Genomic DNA, 19,505 nt, shown 5'->3' with positions numbered 1-19,505 from the left:
AACCACATAACTCGAAATGAGCTTCATCTGACATCGCAATGGTGTGCAACATTTGTGGATTTTGGCGAAGGAGATCACGCATGGTTAAGCAGAATGTTTCGTGTGAAACCCAATCGCGAGACCTAATTTCCTGAACAATCTGCAGCCTATATGGGTGAAAATGGAGATCTCCGTGCAATATTCGCCTGAATGAGCGATCGGACATATGCACAGTTTGCGCATGACAACGAGCAGATCTTTTTGAGCTACGCAATAGTGCAGCACGAACATATTCCACGGCTTCTGGTGTCCGCACAGTTCTTTCACTCCTTTCCGGTTTGCCACTGCGAACAGAACCTGTTGTTCGAAATGCACGTATCCACCTCACAATGGTCCGTCCATCTGGAACTTTCCCATGACGTCCCAAGTTCAAATGTTGCCGAAAAAGACGCTGAGTAGCAATAACAGAGTCGTTATTCTAAAAATACCTTTCAACAGCAAAGGCACGATGCTGTGCACTCCACCGCTCCACATCACTGTCACACTCGAAATGGCAGCTCATTAGTGCACGAATGCGGCACGAGCTGGCGCGCATTCCTGCAGTGCATCATTCTACTACACAAGTCAGGTTACGCTACGAACGCTGCCGCACCCTGTATGTATACTCACATAGAGGAAATGTAATCGTACATATAATAAAGAGAAAGTGTACGTACAGTCCTGGAAATTGAAATAAGAACACCGTGAATTCATTGTCCCAGGAAGGGGAAACTTTATTGACACATTCCTGGGGTCAGATACATCACATGATCACACTGACAGAACCACAGGCACATAGACACAGGCAACAGAGCATGCACAATGTCGGCACTGGTACAGTGTATATCCACCTTTCGCAGCAATGCAGGCTGCTATTCTCCCATGGAGACGATCGTAGAGATGCTGGATGTAGTCCTGTGGAACGGCTTGCCATGCCATTTCCACCTGGCGCCTCAGTTGGACCAGCGTTCGTGCTGGACGTGCAGACCGCGTGAGACGACGCTTCATCCAGTCCCAAACATGCTCAATGGGGGACAGATCTGGAGATCTTGCTGGCCAGGGTAGTTGACGTCCACCTTCTAGAGCACGTTGGGTGGCACGGGATACATGCGGACGTGCATTGTCCTGTTGGAACAGCAAGTTCCCTTGCCGGTCTAGGAATGGTAGAACGATGGGTTCGATGACGGTTTGGATGTACCGTGCACTATTCAGTGTCCCCTCGACGATCACCAGTGGTGTACGGCCAGTGTAGGAGATCGCTCCCCACACCATGATGCCGGGTGTTGGCCCTGTGTGCCTCGGTCGTATGCAGTCCTGATTGTGGCGCTCACCTGCACGGCGCCAAACACGCATACGACCATCATTGGCACCAAGGCAGAAGCGACTCTCATCGCTGAAAACGACACGTCTCCATTCGTCCCTCCATTCACGCCTGTCGCGACACCACTGGAGGCGGGCTGCACGATGTTGGGGCGTGAGCGGAAGACGGCCAAACGGTGTGCGGGACCGTAGCCCAGCTTCATGGAGACGGTTGCGAATGGTCCTCGCCGATACCCCAGGAGCAACAGTGTCCCTAATTTGTTGGGAAGTGGCGGTGCGGTCCCCTACGGTACTGCGTAGGATCCTACGGTCTTGGCGTGCATCCGTGCGTCGCTGCGGTCCGGTCCCAGGTCGACGGGCACGTGCACCTTCCGCCGACCACTGGCGACAACATCGATGTACTGTGGAGACCTCACGCCCCACGTGTTGAGCAATTCGGCGGTACGTCCACCCGGCCTCCCGCATGCCCACTATACGCCCTCGCTCAAAGTCCGTCAACTGCACATACGGTTCACGTCCACGCTGTCGCGGCATGCTACCAGTGTTAAAGACTGCGATGGAGCTCCATATGCCACGGCAAACTGGCTGACACTGACGGCGGCGGTACACAAATGCTGCGCAGCTAGCGCCATTCGACGGCCAACACCGCGGTTCCTGGTGTGTCCGCTGTGCCGTGCGTGTGATCATTGCTTGTACAGCCCTCTCGCAGTGTCCGGAGCAAGTATGGTGGGTCTGACACACCGGTGTCAATGTGTTCTTTTTTCCATTTCCAGGAGTGTACATAATCCGAAATGTCGTTTCCAGCAATTAAACAAAATTTTCAAACAATTTTGGTACAAACTACTTCACACTACGAAAGCATCAACTGAATGAACAATGAGAGGTATCAGTCCACAGTCAGCTACAACAACAGCGATTATCCTCGCATAATGAGATTATCACTCTGCAGCGGAGTGTGCGCTGATATGAAACATCCTGGCACATTAAAACTGTGTGCCGGACCGAGACTCGAACTCGGGACCTTTGCCTTTCGCGGACAAGTGCTCTACCATCTGAGCTACCCAAGCGAGTCTCGGTCCGGCACACAGATTTAATCTGCCAGGAAGTTTCATATCAGCGCACACTCCGCTGCAGAGTGCAAATCTCATTCTGGAAACATCTCCTAGGCTGTGGCTAAGCCATGTCTCCGCAATATCCTTTCTTTCAGGAGTGCTAGTTCTGCAATGTTCGCAGGAGAGCTTCTGTAAAGTTTGGAAGGTAGGAGACGAGGTACTGACAGAAGTAAAGCTGTGAGGACGGGGCGTGAGTAGTGCTTGGATAGCTCAGATGGTAGAGCACTTGTCCGCGAAAGGCAAAGGTCCCGAGTTCGAGTCTCGGTCCGGCACACAGTTTTAATCTGCCAGGAAGTTTCATTCTCGCCATAGTTCGTTGAGAGTAATCTTCACCCTCACCCTCCCCTTCCCTCTCGTCACTGCCATGACCAAAGTTGATACGACGCAGATGTTACAATGGTGTGGTTAAGAGACCTTTAGAAAAACACTCGTCTAAATGACGAAAATTTGGCTGTAGCTACAACAAGCCTGATTTATTTGGCAACATCGAATGTCTGAATTTCGTCTCCAGAGTCGACGGTAACACTTTTCGAAGACTTCATCATCGTTAGTGAAACGTCGTTTCTTTTAACGCAACGGTGGTATTTTTTACCTGTCCGCCCACAGGCCCGCGACGCCGACGCCCGCAGGCGGCAAGGAGGCGGCGTGGCAGCGACAGGTGCCGCTGCTCAAGTCCGTGTCGCACGCGTACATCGCGACGGCGCGCCTGCAGCAGCAGCTGCAGCAGTACCACCACCAGCAGCCGGCGCAGAGCCAGCCCGACAGCAGCGGCAGCAGCCGGCTGGGGGGCGCCGCGCCACTGCCCTACCCGCCCCCCGCCTGGAGGGCGCCCGGGTCCAGCCTCGACCGGCCCGTCGTGCTGGAGAACTGCACGCCGCTGCCGCCCTACAGGGCCTGCCACTGCGGGAGGATCAAGGTAGCGTCTCCACCACGCAAACACGGCGCAACATGACAGAGACCGAGCTGCCGAACTGTTCCCCGTGCCCATTTGCAAAATACATTACTGGCCATTAAAATTTCTACACCAAGAAGAAATGCAGATGATAAACGGGTATTCATTGGACAAATATATTATACTAGAACTGACATGTGATTACATTTTCATGCAATTTGGGTGCATAGATCCTGAGAATTCAGTACCCAGAACAACCACCTTTGGCCGTAATAACGGCCTCGATAGGCCTGGGCATTGAGTCAGAGCTCGCATGGCGTGTACAGGTACAGCTGCCCAAGCAGCTTCAACACGATACCACAGTTCATGAAGAGTAGTGAGTGGCGTATTGTGAAAAGCCAGTTGCTCGGCCACCATCGACCAGACGTTTTCAGTTGGTGAGAGATCTGGAGAATGTGCTGGTCAGCGCAGCAGTCGAACATTTTCTGTATCCAGAAAGGCCCGTACAGGACCTGCAATATGCGATCGAGCATTATCCTGCTGAAATGTAGGGTTTCTCAGGGATCGAATGAAGGTTAGAGCAACGAGTCGTAACACATGTGAAATGTAAGGTCCACTGTTCAGTGTAACGTCAATGCGAACAAGAGGTGACCGAGACGTGTAACCAATGGCACCCCATACTATCACGTCGGGTGATATGCCAGTATGGCGACGACGAATACACGCTTCCAATGTGCGTTCACTGCGATGTCGTCAAACACGGATACCACCATCATGATGCTGTAAACAGAACCTGGATTAATCCGAAAAATGACGTTTTGTCACTCGTGCACCCAGGTTCGTCGTTGAGTACACCATCGCAGGCGCTCCTGTCTGCGATGCAGCGTCAAGGGTAACCGCAGCCATGGTCTCCGAGCTGATAGTCCATGCTGCTGCAAACGTCGTCGAACTGTTCGTGCAGATGGTTGTTGTCTTGCAAACGTCCCCATGTGTTGACTCAGGGATCGAGACGTGGCTGCACGATCCGTTACAGCCCCGCGGATAAGATGCCTGTCATCTCGACTGCTAGTGATACGAGGCCGTTGGGATCCAGCACGGCGTTCCGTATTACCCTCCTGAACCCACTGATTCCATATTCTGCTAACAGTCATTGGATCTCGACCAACGCGAGCAGCAATGTCGCAATACGGTAAACCGCAATCGCGATAGGCTACAATGCTACCTTTATCAAAGTCGGAAACGTGATGGTACGCATTTCTCCTCCTTACACGAGGCATCACAACAACGTTTCACCAGGCAACGCCGGTCAACCGCTGTTTGTGTATGAGAAATCGATTGGAAACTTTCCTCATGTCAGCACTTTGTAGGTGTCGCCACAGGCGCCAGCCTTGTGTGAATGCTCTGAATAGCCAATCATTTGCGTATCACAGCATCTTCTTCCTGTCGGTTAAATTTCGCGTCTGTATCCCGTCATCTTCGTGGTGTAGCAATTTTAATGGCCAGTAGTGTAGTTACTCGATATGGGCACTATTTTTTAAAACACACTACTGTGAGCTCCAACTACTGATAGGCATGTTGTTGGCAAAGGAAAGATTTTGTTCCAGACCAATCAATGTATTTAGCAGATATTACCTTAATCATGTGACATCCAGTTCGAAAAATTGTATAATCGTCAATAATTCCATTACCCACATTTTACATTCCATGACCAATCAATATTATATCTCCATGACGGACACACGTCCAGACAGTCCGCTCGCGTTAACACAGCAAACCTCCATCACAGCTAATTATTAATTTCTAACTGTGAGACTGACCAGCCACAGAGTCTCTTACAGAGGGCGCACAGTGCTGTCAGTGATATTAATGCACTGTATAGTGCTGCATATCACTGCCAACATATAAATACACAAACAGGCTACTTACATACTCTACATACAGTTAATAAAGAGTAAAAGAATCATTTCGATTCTCTCTAATACACAGTCAAGAATCTTTGTCTCCATATGCGCCATGGAAAAGATAAAAGTGGATTGTTAATCCTCACAATGGAGAGGTACATTATAATAGGAATGAACTTCTGACTAGCACCCTCGGCAGCTGGTTTACACAACTTTATTCTCTACTGGTTCTGTCTACATGACCATCTTCCCGAGTAAAATTTGAAATCCGTATCTATAATCATTTAAGTAGCGCATCACTGTCGCTAGATAGTTACAATCTATTAGTAATTTTCCATGTGCACTGTTATACTTGTTGTATTTGTATGGAGTGTAGCCATGTATGGAAGTGAAACATGGACGATAACCAGTTTGGACAAGAAGAGAATAGAAGCTTTCGAAATTTGGTGCTACAGAAGAATGCTGAAGATAAGGTGGGTAGATCACATAACTAATGAGGAGGTATTGAATAGGATTGGGGAGAAGAGAAGTTTGTGGCACAACTTGACTAGAAGAAGGGATCGGTTGGTAGTACATGTTTTGAGGCATCAAGGGATCACAAATTTAGCATTGGAGGGCAGCGTGGAGGGTAAAAATCGTAGAGGGAGACCAAGAGATCAATACACTAAGCAGATTCAGAAGGATGTAGGTTGCAGTAGGTACTGGGAGATGAAGAAGCTTGCACAGGATAGAGTAGCATGGAGAGCTGCATCAAACCAGTCTCAGGACTGAAGACCACAACAACAACTGTTATACTGCTTGCACTACACACTCTCAGGAACATAGCGGCTAGGGCGGGTAAGAAGTCCAACGTCCACTCGGTGTGCTTGCCGGGGGGCCTTGTCCAGGATGTGGAAGAGGCTCTTCCGGCGGCTGTCGAGGGTCCAGGGTGCAGTCAGCTGCAGATTGCACACACATCGGCACCAACGTTGCCTGTCGTCGGGGTTCCAAGGAAATCCTTGGGTCCTTTCGACGGCTGGCTAAATCGGCGAAGGCGACCTCCACGTCTCGAGGAGTGGAAGCCAAGCTGACGATCTGCAGCATCGTAGCCAGGGTGGACCGGGGTCCTCTGGTTTGGAGTCGAGTGGAGAATCTAAACCAGAGGCTACGTCGGCTCTGTGACGAAAGTGGTTGTAGATTCCTCGACCTACGCTATGGGGTGGAAGGTTGTAGGACGCCCCTCGATACATCAGGGATTTATTACACACACGAAGCATGGGGGTTTATTAGATTAGGCTCGTCCCCACGGGAAACAAACCGCTGGCCTGAAAAATTACCAGTTCATGACACTGATGTGGGTGTGCCAACTGTAAAAATTGTTAATTCGCCTAAAAGGGCCATTCCAAAGTATTTAAATATGCTAAATCTCATGTAGTCTGGATGATTGACTGATCTGGCCTTGTAACACTAACCACAACGGCCTTGCTGTGCTGGTACTGCGAACGGCTGAAAGCAAGAGGAAACTACGGCCGTAATTTTTCCCGAGGGCATGCAGCTTTACTGTATGGTTAAATGATGATGGCGTCCTTTTGGGTAAAATATTCCGGAGGTAAAATATTCCCCCATTCGCATCTCCGGGCGGGGACTATTCAAGAGGAGAAAGAAAACTGGCTTTCTACGGATCGGAGCGTGGAATGTCAGATCCCTTAATCGGGCAGGTAGGGTAGAAAATTTAAAAAGGGAAACGGATACGTTAAAGTTAGATATAGTGGGAATTAGTGAAGTTCGGTGGCAGGAGGAACAAGACTTCTGGTCAGGTGACTACAGGGTTACAAACACAAAAGCAAATTGGGGTAATGCAGGAGTAGGTTTAATAATGAATAGGAAAATAGGAATGCGGGTAAGCTACTACAAACAGCATAGTGAACGCATTATTGTGGCAAAGATAGATACGAAGCCCGCACCTACTACAGTAGCACAAGTTTCTATGCCAACTAGCTCTGCAGATGACGAAGAAATTGAAGAAATGTATGATGAAATAAAAGAAATTATTCAGATAGTGAAGGGTGACGAAAATTTAATAGTCATGGGTGACTGGAATTCGTTAGTAGGAAAATGGAGAGAAGGAAACGTAGTAGGTGAATATGGAAGGGGGCTCAGAAATGAAAGAGGAAGCCGTCTGGCAGAATTTTGCACAGAGCACAACTTAATCATAGCTAACACTTGGTTCAAGAATCATAAAAGAAGACTGTATACATGGAAGAAGCCTGGAGATACTGACAGGTTTCAGATAGATTATCTAATGGTAAGACAGAGATTTAGGAACCAGGTTTTAAATTGTAAGACATTTCCAGGGGCAGATGTGGACTCTGACCACAATCTACTGGTTATGACCTGTAGATTAAAACTGAAGAAATTGCAAAAATGTGGGAATTTAAGGAGATGGGACCTGGATAAACTGAAAAAACCAGAGGTTGTACAGAGTTTCAGGGAGAGTATAAGGGAACAATTGACAGGAATGGGGGAAAGAAATACAGTAGAAGAAGAATGGGTAGCTTTGAGGGATGGAGTAGTGAAGGCAGCAGAGGATCAAGTAGGTAAAAAGACGAGGGCTAGTAGAAATCGTTGGGTAACACAAGAGATAATGAATTTAATTGATGAAAGGAGAAAATATAAAAATGCAGTAAATGAAACAGGCAAAAAGGAATACAAACGTCTCAAAAATGAGATCGACAGGAAGTGCAAAATGGCTAAACAGGGATGGCTAGAGGGCAAATGTAAGGATGTAGAGGCTTATCTCACTAGAGGTAAGATAGATACTGTCTACAGGAAGATTAAAGAAACCTTTGGAGATAAGAGAACCACTTGCATGAACATCAAGAGCTCAGATGGAAACCCAGTTCTAAGCAAACAAGGGAAAGCAGAAAGGTGGAAGGAGTATATAGAAGGTCTATAGAAGGGCGATGTACTCAAGGACAATATTATGGAAATGGAAGAGAATGTAGGTGAAGATGAAATGGGAGATACGATAGTGCGTGAAGAGTTTGACAGAGCACTGAAAGACCTGAGTCGAAACAAGGCCCCCGGAGTAGACAACATTCCATTGGAACTACTGACGGCCTTGGGAGAGCCAGTCCTGACAAAACTCTACCATCTGGTGAGCAAGATGTATGAAACAGGCGAAATACCCTCAGACTTCAAGAAGAATATAATAATTCCAATCCCAAAGAAAGCAGGTGTTGACAGATGTGAAAATTACCGAACTATCAGTTTAATAAGTCACAGCTGCAAAATACTAATGCGAATTCTTTACAGAAGAATGGAAAAACTAGTAGAAACCGACCTCGTGGAAGATCAGTTTGGATTCCAGATGGCAGTTATAAGAATCGAGGGTCATGAAAGGGAAGCAGTGGTTGGGAAGGGAGTGAGACAGGGCTGTAGCCTATTCCCGATGTTATTCAATCTGTATATTGAGCAAGCAGTGAAGGAAACAAAAGAAAAATTCGGAGTAGGTATTAAAATCCATGGAGAAGAAATAAAAACTTTGAGGTTCGCCGATGACGTTGTAATTCTGTCAGAAACTGTAAAGGACTTGGAAGAGCAGTTGAAAGGAATGGATAGTGTCTTGAAAGGAAGATATAAGATGAACATCAACAAAAGCAAAACGAGGATAATGGAATGTAGTCGAATATAGTCGGGTGATGCTGAGGGAATTAGATTAGGAAATGAGACACTTAAAGTAGTAGATGAGTTTTGCTATTTGGGGAGCAAAATAACTGATGATGGTCGAAGTAGAGAGGATATAAAATGTAGACTGGCAATGTCAAGGAAAGCGTTTCTGAAGGAGTGAAATTCGTTAACACCGAGTATAGATTTAAGTGTCAAGAAGTCATTTCTGAAAGTATTTGTATGGAGTGTAGCCATGTATGGAAGTGAAACATGGACGATAAATAGTTTGGCCAAGAAGAGAATAGAAGCTTTTGAAAAGTGGTGCTACAGAAGAATGCTGAAGATTAGATGGGTAGATCACATAACTAATGAGAAAGTATTGAATAAGATTGGGGAGAAGAGAAGTTTGTGGCACAACTTGACTAGAAGAAGGGATCGGTTGGTAGGACATGTTCTGAGGCATCAAGGGATCACCAATTTAGTATTGGAGGGCAGCGTGGAGGGTAAAAATCGTAGAGGGAGACCAAGAGATGAATACACTAAGCAGATTCAGAAGGATGTAGGTTGCAGTAGGTACTGGGAGATGAAGAGGCTTGCACAGGATAGAGTAGCATGGAGAGCTGCATCAAACCAGTCTCAGGACTGAAGACCACAACAACAACAACAACAACAACATATTGGACGTTGTTTAGGAAGGATAGGATTGATGCTATGAGAGGTGATGTGTTCATTGCAATTAAAGGCTGTTTAAACGCAGTTGTGATCGATACTGGGTCGGGCTGTGAAATAGTCTGGATAAAGCTGTCAATCAGACAAGGATTAACCATTGTATTAGGATGTTTTTATAGGCCACCAGCATCTGCAACAAACGTCGCAGAGCGTTTCAGGGAAAGTCTTGAGTACATAGAAAATAAATATCTAAATTATCGATTCGTTATAGGTGGAGACTTTAATCTGGCATCCATTGACTGGGAAAATTACACGTTTATCACAGGGGGCGGAAGCAAAGACTCGTGTGAAGTTATTCTAGGAGCGCTCTCAACATACAACCATGAGCAATTGGTTAGAAAACCAACTCGAGATGGGAACATATTAGATATCTTGGCGACAGACAGACCTGATCTTTCTGGGAAAGTTAATTTAGAAGAAGGTATTAGCGACCATAATGTCGTTGTGGCTTCTATGTCAGTGGAAGTTGCAAAAAAACCAAAGAAACAGCGTAGAGTTTTCTTGTTTGGGAAAGCAAATAAAGGTGTCATTAATGAATATGTTCATAGTCAGCTCCAATCATTCACCTAGGAACACAAAGATATTGAGCATCTTTGGCCGGAATTTAAGGGTATTGTCCACCACGTGCTAGAGAAGTTATGTGCGTAACAAAAATATAGGGGAGGGAAAGGATACACCTTGGTGCAACAAACGTATTAGAAAGTTGCTGAGAAAGCAGAGAATTTTGCACAGGCCTTTTAAACGTAGTCACTGCCCCGCTGACAAACAGGAATTATGCGAAATGAAAGCAGCTGTCAAAAGGTCAATGAGAGATTCTTTTAACGAATTTTAAAGCAGTATTTTATCTGTATATTCTAAAAATAACCCAGAAAATTTTGGTCATACGTAAAATCTATGAACACTACAAATAATTCAATACCTTCTAATAATTTCCTGGTATGCAGTCGGGAAAATTTCAGAAGTCATTTCAATACCTTCTCTTGCTGACAGAACGGGTAATTTAATGGATGATGAAAAACAGAAGGCCGAAATTCTAAGCCTAGCTTTCAAAAACTCGTTTAAGGTAGAAGACCGCATCTACATTCCCCCTTTCAATTATCGAACAAACGCAAGAAGGATGACATAGTGTTTAGTGTATCAATTAAGATCCTTAGAAGCCAGGAAGGCATCTGGCCCAGACGGCATCCCCGTAAGATTTTGTGTTGACTATGCTACAAATTATAGCACCATTCTTATCCATCATCTATGATAGATAATTGGAGAAGCGGAAAGTTCCATGGGGCTGGAAGAAGGGCCGGGTCATAGGAATCTATAAAAAGGGTAGAAAATCGGATGCACATAATTACCGGCCACTTTCACTAACATCGATTTGTTGTAGAATCATGGAACGTATTTTGTGTTCAGACTTAATGACCTTTCTAGACTCTGTGAAGCTCATCTGCAGAAACCAGCACGGTTTTAGGAAACAGCGGTCATGTGAGACACAGCTGGCCTTCTTTGTGCATGATATACAACAGGCTCTAGATACCGGCTCCCAGGTTGATGCCATATTTCTCGACTTTCGAAACGCGTTCGACTCAGTTCCACACTGTCGCTTGCTCCAAAAAGTCTGTCCGATGACATATGCGGTTGTATAGAAGGTTTTCTAACAGACAGAGAGCAGTATGTCGTGCTAAATGGGGTGACTTCAACAGAAATAAGCGTAACTTCAGGTGTGCCCCAGGGCAGAGTAATAGGTCCGCTGCTTTTTACACTAGTTGATGGTATTGACAGCGGCATTAGACTTTTTGCGGATGATGCTGTTCTACCGTATCTTCCTTCGCCGTCGGCGTTGTCGTTGTTACCGTGAGACACCGTTATACCAAGAGGAAAGGCGCGTCGATCTTAGAGCATGAGATATGATGACCTTAAGCCATTGACAACACACAACGGTCACGGTAGCACCTGATTCCAGAATAGCTGCATTAGTTAAGATCTACGAACTATCCCCTGTTGACCAGGTCCCCAAAACTTAACTCGTAACGAGATCCCTTCAAATCAAATTGTCATAACGATCGTCTATAAAGGCTTCGTACAACGAGAAGAAATGTTACGGTTTATGGAATAATAACAGATACGACCAAACTGTCTTGTCTCTTCTGCTTTATTTAACATAACTTCGTTCACAGTTTCATTTCGCATTCACCACTCATTCACCGAAACCCTTTAATGAACAGTTTTGGTTGCTTAACACCAACAGTCAATGATAATGATACAGCTTTTCTCCTTTTTATAAATTGAAGCCCGCTCTCCGTGATATAAAAAAAAAAAAAACCGGTCTCAATACCGCGTCCCTCGTGAGATGCGAATAGACTTATCCCGGAATTGACCGCCCTGTAGGTGTACTCAATTTAATGACCACACTTCGCTGTCCGCTATTTCGCGTAACTGAATGTCCATTTGTTAGTCTGATTATACACTGTAGCTATTTAAAATTCGCCCCTATATTTTTCACAACGGACAGTTAGCACTTCGTTACTTGTTTTTTTTTCCTAAGAGTAAACGGAAAAAAAGGCGCCGTATCATCGGCTTAGTCGACATAGAGCAAAACACCTTAATATGCCCAATTTCACCTCTTCTTATAGGATCGGCTACCTTACTCATTAATTTACTACATATTATTTCCAATAACACTAAACAGGTATCGCCGTTATATTTTAATTGTATTCAAAAGCATGTTACTACTATTATGACCAACCAAATCGTCACAAATCGCGCGGCGTGCATTTTTAATAACTTTACGCTATTCAATTTCCGTTACAGCTATCTTGACTCGTAATGTTACACTGTAATCTACAGGAAAGTAGTATCACACGAAAGTTGTGAACAAATCAATGAGGATTTGCAGAAAATAAATGCGTGGTGTAATGACTGGTAGTTATCTCTCAATATTAGTAAGTGTAACCTACTGCGTATAACAAGGCGAAAATCCCCGTTAATGAACGAGTACAAAATAAATGCCCAGTCTTTGGAAGCGGTAACATCCGTCAAGTATCTGGGTGTGACTATTCGTAATGATCTCAAATGGAACGATCAGATTGCACAAGTAAAGCGCAAGGCGAACTCTAGATTGCGTTTTATTGGTAGAATCCTGAAGCGATGCAGTCCTTCAGTAAAGGAAATTGCTTACAATACTTTACTTCGTCCAGTCTTAGAGTATTATTCATCTGTATGGGACCCCTACCAGTTGGGTCTGATTCAAGAGATTGAGAAGGTCCAAAGAAGAGCTGCAAGATTCTTGAGTAGTACATTTAGCCATCGCGAGAGCGTTACAAATCTCATAGAAAGTTTGAAGTGGGACACACTTGCAGATAAACGACGCGCTAAACGGAAGGGGCTGCTCACCAAATTCCGAAATCCGATCTTCGCCGAGGATGTAGAGCATATATTATTACCACCAACTTTCAAATCGCGCAATGATCAACATTCAAAAGTAAGGGAAATTAGAGCTCGTACTAAGGCGTTCAGACAGAGGGGTGGAAATATGACTTTGGCGCGACTTGTGCCCTCAGCCACACACCGATTGGTAGCTAGCGGAGTGTATATGTAGATATAGATCTTTATCTCCCGGTGCAGTCAGTATATTAGTCCTGAATATATGGATAGTTATTAATTGATTGTAATCAGCCAGTGACAGTGGTACTACTGGCTCCCAGATATGAATTTCTACTTTTGGTTATTGAAGGAATACAGCAGCGAGCGACTTTTTGTATAGTTTTGTTTTATCCAAGACTCATTTCGGGCTTTCAATCAACTCTTAACTGTTGTAATATAATTGTATCTATGTCAGAAAGTTTTTTATCTACGACATTTTGAACACTGCAGTTTTGTTCGGTAATTTGTGACTTCCTTTTCTATTTTACATGCACAGCATAAGCACATTTAGTTTTACTCATGCAGCACACCATTCAAGATGAGTAAATGCCGAATAGGCTACTTGCCATAAAACAAAGCTGCGTAAAAAAAGCGGCTGGTTGCTGTATTTCTTCAGGCAAGTCAGTCCACAGGCACCACTAACGTGGGTAAATTAATGTTCAACTTTTGTACCTGTAGATGGTCATGTAGACCGCTAGCGAATAAAATCGTTTGATCTAGCAGCTGACGGTGCAACTGCTAAAATATATCACAGCTGTGGAGCACCTCTTATTAAAAAAATCTTCATTAGAGTTGCCATTCAGCTATGTTCACGGCACTTTTCTAGTAGTCTACACTAGTTCACAGCCGGAACAACTGGCCACCGTAGCTCAGCTTAAGATATGTATATGTAGGAACTTGATCCTCATTTATCTTTGAGTCTCATTTGCCCAACACCGCATCACACACTCCGCTTTCACAGCAGATACTCGCTTTCTTACTTGGTCTGCATTGTCACTTTACACGATGAATAACGTGGAACGAGACAATTTACACGTTACTAACTGAATTGATACTGAAATATAGCTGCATGTTGACTACTTAGAAAGGATTTCACGTAAAACAAAACAATAATTGATTGAACAGCACAAGTGAGTATGTTAAACTTTTACACTAAATCATCTGGAACCAGTCGAAAAAAATTCTTCTAGGGAACTGAAGGACTGGTCAGAAGGAACTTTCTCAACTTACTTTCAAATTTAGCTTCACTATTTGTCAGGCATTTAATATAGTCGCGTAAGCAGTCAAAGATTTCGATAGCAGCATTATCCACTCCATTCTGAGCTAAAGTCCGTTTCAATGAAGAATGGGAGTGTGTCAACAGTCAAGTTTGCGTTAAACTTGTAGTCCCTCCCTCCGCTTGCTCCTTTACTTCCACTCCCCCAGCGAAACCCCAAAGCCTAATGACTACTGACTGTTTCCAGGTCGGAGTGAGGCAAGTGCTTGTCAGTAAAGCAGTGTGCTGTTCATAGCAACCGTAACGCTTGGAATACTTTTTTTTTAACCACAATGTTCCAAATAAATGCTTTTTATTAACTATTATTTCCCATCTACCAGGGCAAAGCGCTACTTGTCAAACTTCACGTTTGTAAAACGCTTTACGTGCCATAAACTTCTCTCTAAAAAAACCATGACGGGCGACGTGCCACACACTTACCGATAACGTCTAGAGAAACGAAGATGTATTCTTTCACAGACACGTCTGCGGACGAATGCAGCCTCTAGTTCAAAGAATACCCACTACATATGCCTACGACGACCTGACGATTCACATGCGGGCTATAAAAAAAAAGAACTTTTTATTGATAGTAAGAATTAATTTGTCTGAAATGCGATTAAATGATTTTGAACTTTATTTTAACAAGATCTAAATCAAGGCTTCCACCCTCATCTTCAGATGTACCAGATGCACATGCATCAAATCGATGCACATGCCTCAAATCGATGTATGTTTTTTAATCTTGTGACCCTGTGTGGCTATCATCATTTGGGCTGCAGTACAGTGTGCTGTCAAACCAAGGACCCACACCGCTATTCGCGAAGTGACACCACGAATGCCCGACAGCAGAATCGTGATTAATGTTGTGGGTCCCTGGAGCGACACCGAACGTTAGTGCAGGACAACTGGCGACAGCAAGACAAGTCACATAGTAAACAAATCACACATCGATTTCATGCATATGTATTAGGCATATGTGAAGGTGAAACTAGAAGCCTCGATATTGATCCTGTTAGAATAGAACTGCAGATCAGTTAATCGCGGTTTGAGGCAAATTCATTCGTACTCTCAATTTATCTTACTACCGCGTTCCCGTGGTTCAGACAACGATGGGAAGTTTGAATAAAAAATTTATAGTTGAAAGATTTGCGCGCAAAGAATAGATAGTTAAGCAGTCACTGTTGTAAAGCAGGCAGAGAAAATGGGAAACGAAGACGGAGCTAATATCTCAGGGCGTTAGAGCGACGATGGAGTCATTAGCTTAACAACTTGGGACGGTACAGTTTGCTTCGTAATGGCCTAAACATATTGGATAGCGGGCACAAAAGTAGTCGTTAACAGGCTGTAGTCATTATAGAAAATATTACTTCAAATCGTCTGCTGGGAAGCTTGCCAAAAATTGTAATCTCAGTAGGTAAACACTTTTACCTTCCTACGAAGTTGTGGGGGGAAAACCACAATTTAGCATGTTGGGAGTAAACGATAACACCGACATAGAAAGATCCCCATTCCATCACTCCTGTCACTATATTAGCTTCCAAACTCGTTACACATTTCTGACACAGGAACTGCTTAGCTACCAAACACAAAAATGGTTCTGTCGGTAGAGAGACATACTTGGGGACATTAACAATATCTCTCTCCAGAAACAAAACAGAAATGAATTTAAGTATGTGATAGCCGCTAATTTCCCTACTGGGTCTGAAACTGCGAACTTAAAACTGCGCTATCTTTTCAGAAATCTGCAGGCAACTGGTCGCTTCTGCATAGTCGCTGGTGGAAGCCTCCGGACAGCATAAGTCTTCTTAATGCGTTAGCGCCGCGCTTTCTAATCTTCATAAGAAGTTGTAGGCATCACTTGATCTGGCTGTGTTTCTCTGACATTTTAGAAATCTAGCATAGGTGTAGTATGGTACATAAATCGAACTACTCTTACAAACGCAGTATACCATGTGTTAAACAATAAGCTTGACTGGACACTCGTCGGAGCGATCGTGCATTTGAAAAATGCCAATGGCCTAAAAATTGACAAGCATGGCGAAAAGTAAATAAAATCGTTGAATAAAGACAGATCAGCAAATAATTTTTTTTCGTTTAATGACTTCTTCGTGGCTGTCGACTCAAGAATAAAGACTTTTTTTAATTTGAAGAGATTGCGTATTATATATGCGGGATGTAACAGGTATAAGGGCAGATACTTTTACAGGTGGAACCTTAATATGCACACATACCAGTGTGTTGGTTGCTTTTTCTCTGTGTCGAACAGTCTTCTCACAAAAAAGTCATACAATTTACTAGGCGATGTTTTCTGCAAGTGAAAAATAGTCATATAATAATAGTGGACGATAAATAGTTTAGACAAGAAGAGAATAGAAGTTTTCTAAATGTTGTGCTACAGAAGAATGCTGAAGATTAGATGGGTAGATCACATAACTAACGAGGAGGTACTGAATAGAATCGGAGAGAAGAGAAATTTGTGGCACAACTTGATTAGAAGAAGGGATCGGTTGGTAGGGCATATTCTGAGGCATCAAGGGATCACCAATTTGGTACTGGAGGGCAGCGTGGAGGGTAAAAGTCGTAGAGGGAGACCAAGAGATGAATACACTAAACAGATTAAGAAGGATGTAGGTTGCAGTAGGTACTGGGAGATGAAGAAGCTTGCACAGGATAGAGTAGCATGGAGAGCTGCATCAAACCAGTCTCTGGACTGAAGACCACAACAACAACAACAATATTGTTCAGTACACTGTCGTCAGTGACCAGTAGAAATATCTGCAGTTATTCCGGTTACACCCCGTACACTAGTCAAACATTTTATTCATTAGTCGAGGGATTTTGCATAACATTCATCAGAGGGAACCCAAAATCCACTGATTTTGGAGACTGTTCAAAGACACTATCAGACTATTTTAGTGTGAGGGACCCATGGCTTCCGATGGCTCATGACACAGTCGTAACGTAATTACAATTTATTCGGTTTGTTGGCCCAGTTATCTTTATTTCTGTGAAAATACTTTTAGGAAAGCAGCAAAGGACAACACTAAACACAGAGTAATGCAACAACTGTAAGCGCAGAACAGGGAATCAGTGACCATAAGGCCGTTTAAGCATCCCTGAATATGGAAGTAAATAAGAATATGAAAAAAGGGAGGAAGGTTTCTCTGTTTAGCAAGAGTAATAGGAGGCAGATTTCAGACTACCTAACATATCAAAACGAAAATTTCCTTTCCGACACTGACAATGTTGAGTGTTTTTGGAAAAAGTTCAAGGCAATCGTAAAATGCGTTTTAGACAGGTACGTGCCGAGTAAAACTGTGAGGGACGGGAAAAACCCACCGTGGTTCAAAAACAAAGTTAGGAAACTACTGCGAAAGCAAAGAGAGCTTCACTGCAAATTTAAACGCAGCCAAAACCTCTCAGACAAATAGAAGCTAAACGATGTCAAACTTAGCGTAAGGAGGAGTATGAGTGAAACGTTCAGTGAATTCGAAAGTAAAATTCTATGTACCGACTTGACAGAAAATCATAGGAAGTTCTGGTCTTACGTTAAATCAGTAAGTGGCTCGAAACAGCAAATCGAGACACTTTGGGATGATAATGGCATTGAAACAGAGGATGACACGCGTAAAGCTGAAATACTAAACACCTTTTTCCAACGCTGTTTCACAGAGGAAGACAGCAATGCAGTTCCTTCTCTAAATCCTCGCACGAACGAAAAATTGGCTGACATCGAAATAAGTAATATAATAGCAACTGAAATCACTCAACAGAAGAACGTCCACTGGACCTGACGGGATACCAATTCGATTCTACACAGAGTACGCGAAAGAACTTGTCCCCCTTATAACAGCCGTATACCGCAAGTCTCTAGACGAACGGAAGGTTCAAATTGATTGGAAAAGAGCACAGGTAGTCCCAGTTTTCAAGAAGGGTCGTCGAGCAGTTGCGCAAGACTATAGGCCTATATCTCTGACGTCGATCTGTTGTAGAATTTTAGAACATGTTTTTTGCTCGAGTATCATGTCGCTTTTGGAAACCCAGTATCCACTCTGTAGGAATCAACATGGATTCCGGAAACAGCGATCGTGTGAGACCCAACTCGCTTTATTTGTTCATGAGACCCCGAATATATTAGATACAGGCTCCCAGGTAGATGTCATTTTCCTTGACTTCCGGAAGGCGTTCGATACAGTTCCGCACTGTAGGAGCCTACGGAATATCAGACCAGCTGTGTGGCTGGATTGAAGAGTTTTTAGCAAACAGAACACAGCATGTTGTTCTCAATGGAGAGACGTCTACAGACGTTAAAGTAACGTCTGGCGTGCCACAGGGGAGTGTTATGGGACCATTGCTTTTCAAATATATATAAATGACCTAGTAGATAGTGTCGGAAGTTCCGTGCGGTTTTTCGCGGATGATGCTGTAGTATACAGAGAAGTTGCAGCATTAGAAAATTGCAGCGAAATGCAGGAAGATCTGCAGCGGATAGGCACTTGGTGCAGGGAGTGTCAACTGACCCTTAACATAGACAAATGTAATGTATTGCGAATACATAGAAAGAAGGATCCTTTATTGTATGATTATATGATAGCGGAACAAATACTGGTAGCAGTTACTTCTGTAAAATATCTGGGAGTATGCGTACGGAACGATTTGAAGTGGAATGATCATGTAAAATTAATTGTTGGTAAGGCGGGTTCAAATGGCTCTGAGCACTATGGGACTTAACATCTGTGGTCATCAGTCCCCTAGAACTTAGAACTACTTAAACCTAACTAACCTAAGGACATCACACACATCCATGCCCGAGGCAGGATTCGAACCTGCGACCGTAGCGGTCGACGGGTTCCAGACTGAAGCGCCTAGAACCGCACGGCCACACCGGCTGGCGGTAAGGCGAGGCGGGTGCCAGGTTGAGATTCATTGGGAGATTCCTTAGAAAATGTAGTTCATCAACAAAGGAGGTGGCTTACAAAACACTCGTTCGACCTATACTTGAGTATTGCTCATCAGTGTGCGATCCGTACCAGGTCGGGTTGACAGAGGAGATAGAGAAGATCCAAAGAAAAGCGGCGCGTTTCGTCACAGGGTTATTTGGTAAGCGTGATAGCGTTACGGAGATGTTTAGCAAACTCAAGTGGCAGACTGCAAGAGAGGCGCTCTGCATCGCGGTGTAGCTTGCTGTCCAGGTTTCGAGAGGGTGCGTTTCT

The 19,505-nt window shown here is 44.3% G+C and overlaps 1 protein-coding gene across 1 annotated transcript in view; it reads left to right on the top strand.

Annotated features, from left to right (window-relative positions):
• LOC124712096 (calcium release-activated calcium channel protein 1-like) overlaps positions 1 to 19,505 on the top strand; it is a 132,695-nt gene that overhangs the window by 63,971 nt on the left and 49,219 nt on the right. Inside the window, exon 4 of the mRNA XM_047242393.1 lies at positions 3,057 to 3,366. Within this exon, the coding sequence (XP_047098349.1) occupies positions 3,057 to 3,366 (310 nt within the window). The remainder of the gene's footprint in view (positions 1 to 3,056; positions 3,367 to 19,505) is intronic.

The sequence above is a fragment of the Schistocerca piceifrons genome, chromosome 8, assembly GCF_021461385.2.
Source record: "Schistocerca piceifrons isolate TAMUIC-IGC-003096 chromosome 8, iqSchPice1.1, whole genome shotgun sequence".
Lineage (NCBI taxonomy): Eukaryota > Metazoa > Arthropoda > Insecta > Orthoptera > Acrididae > Schistocerca > Schistocerca piceifrons.
The sequence above is the reverse complement of the archived record's forward strand: the minus strand, read 5'-3'. Positions and strand labels throughout refer to the sequence as shown.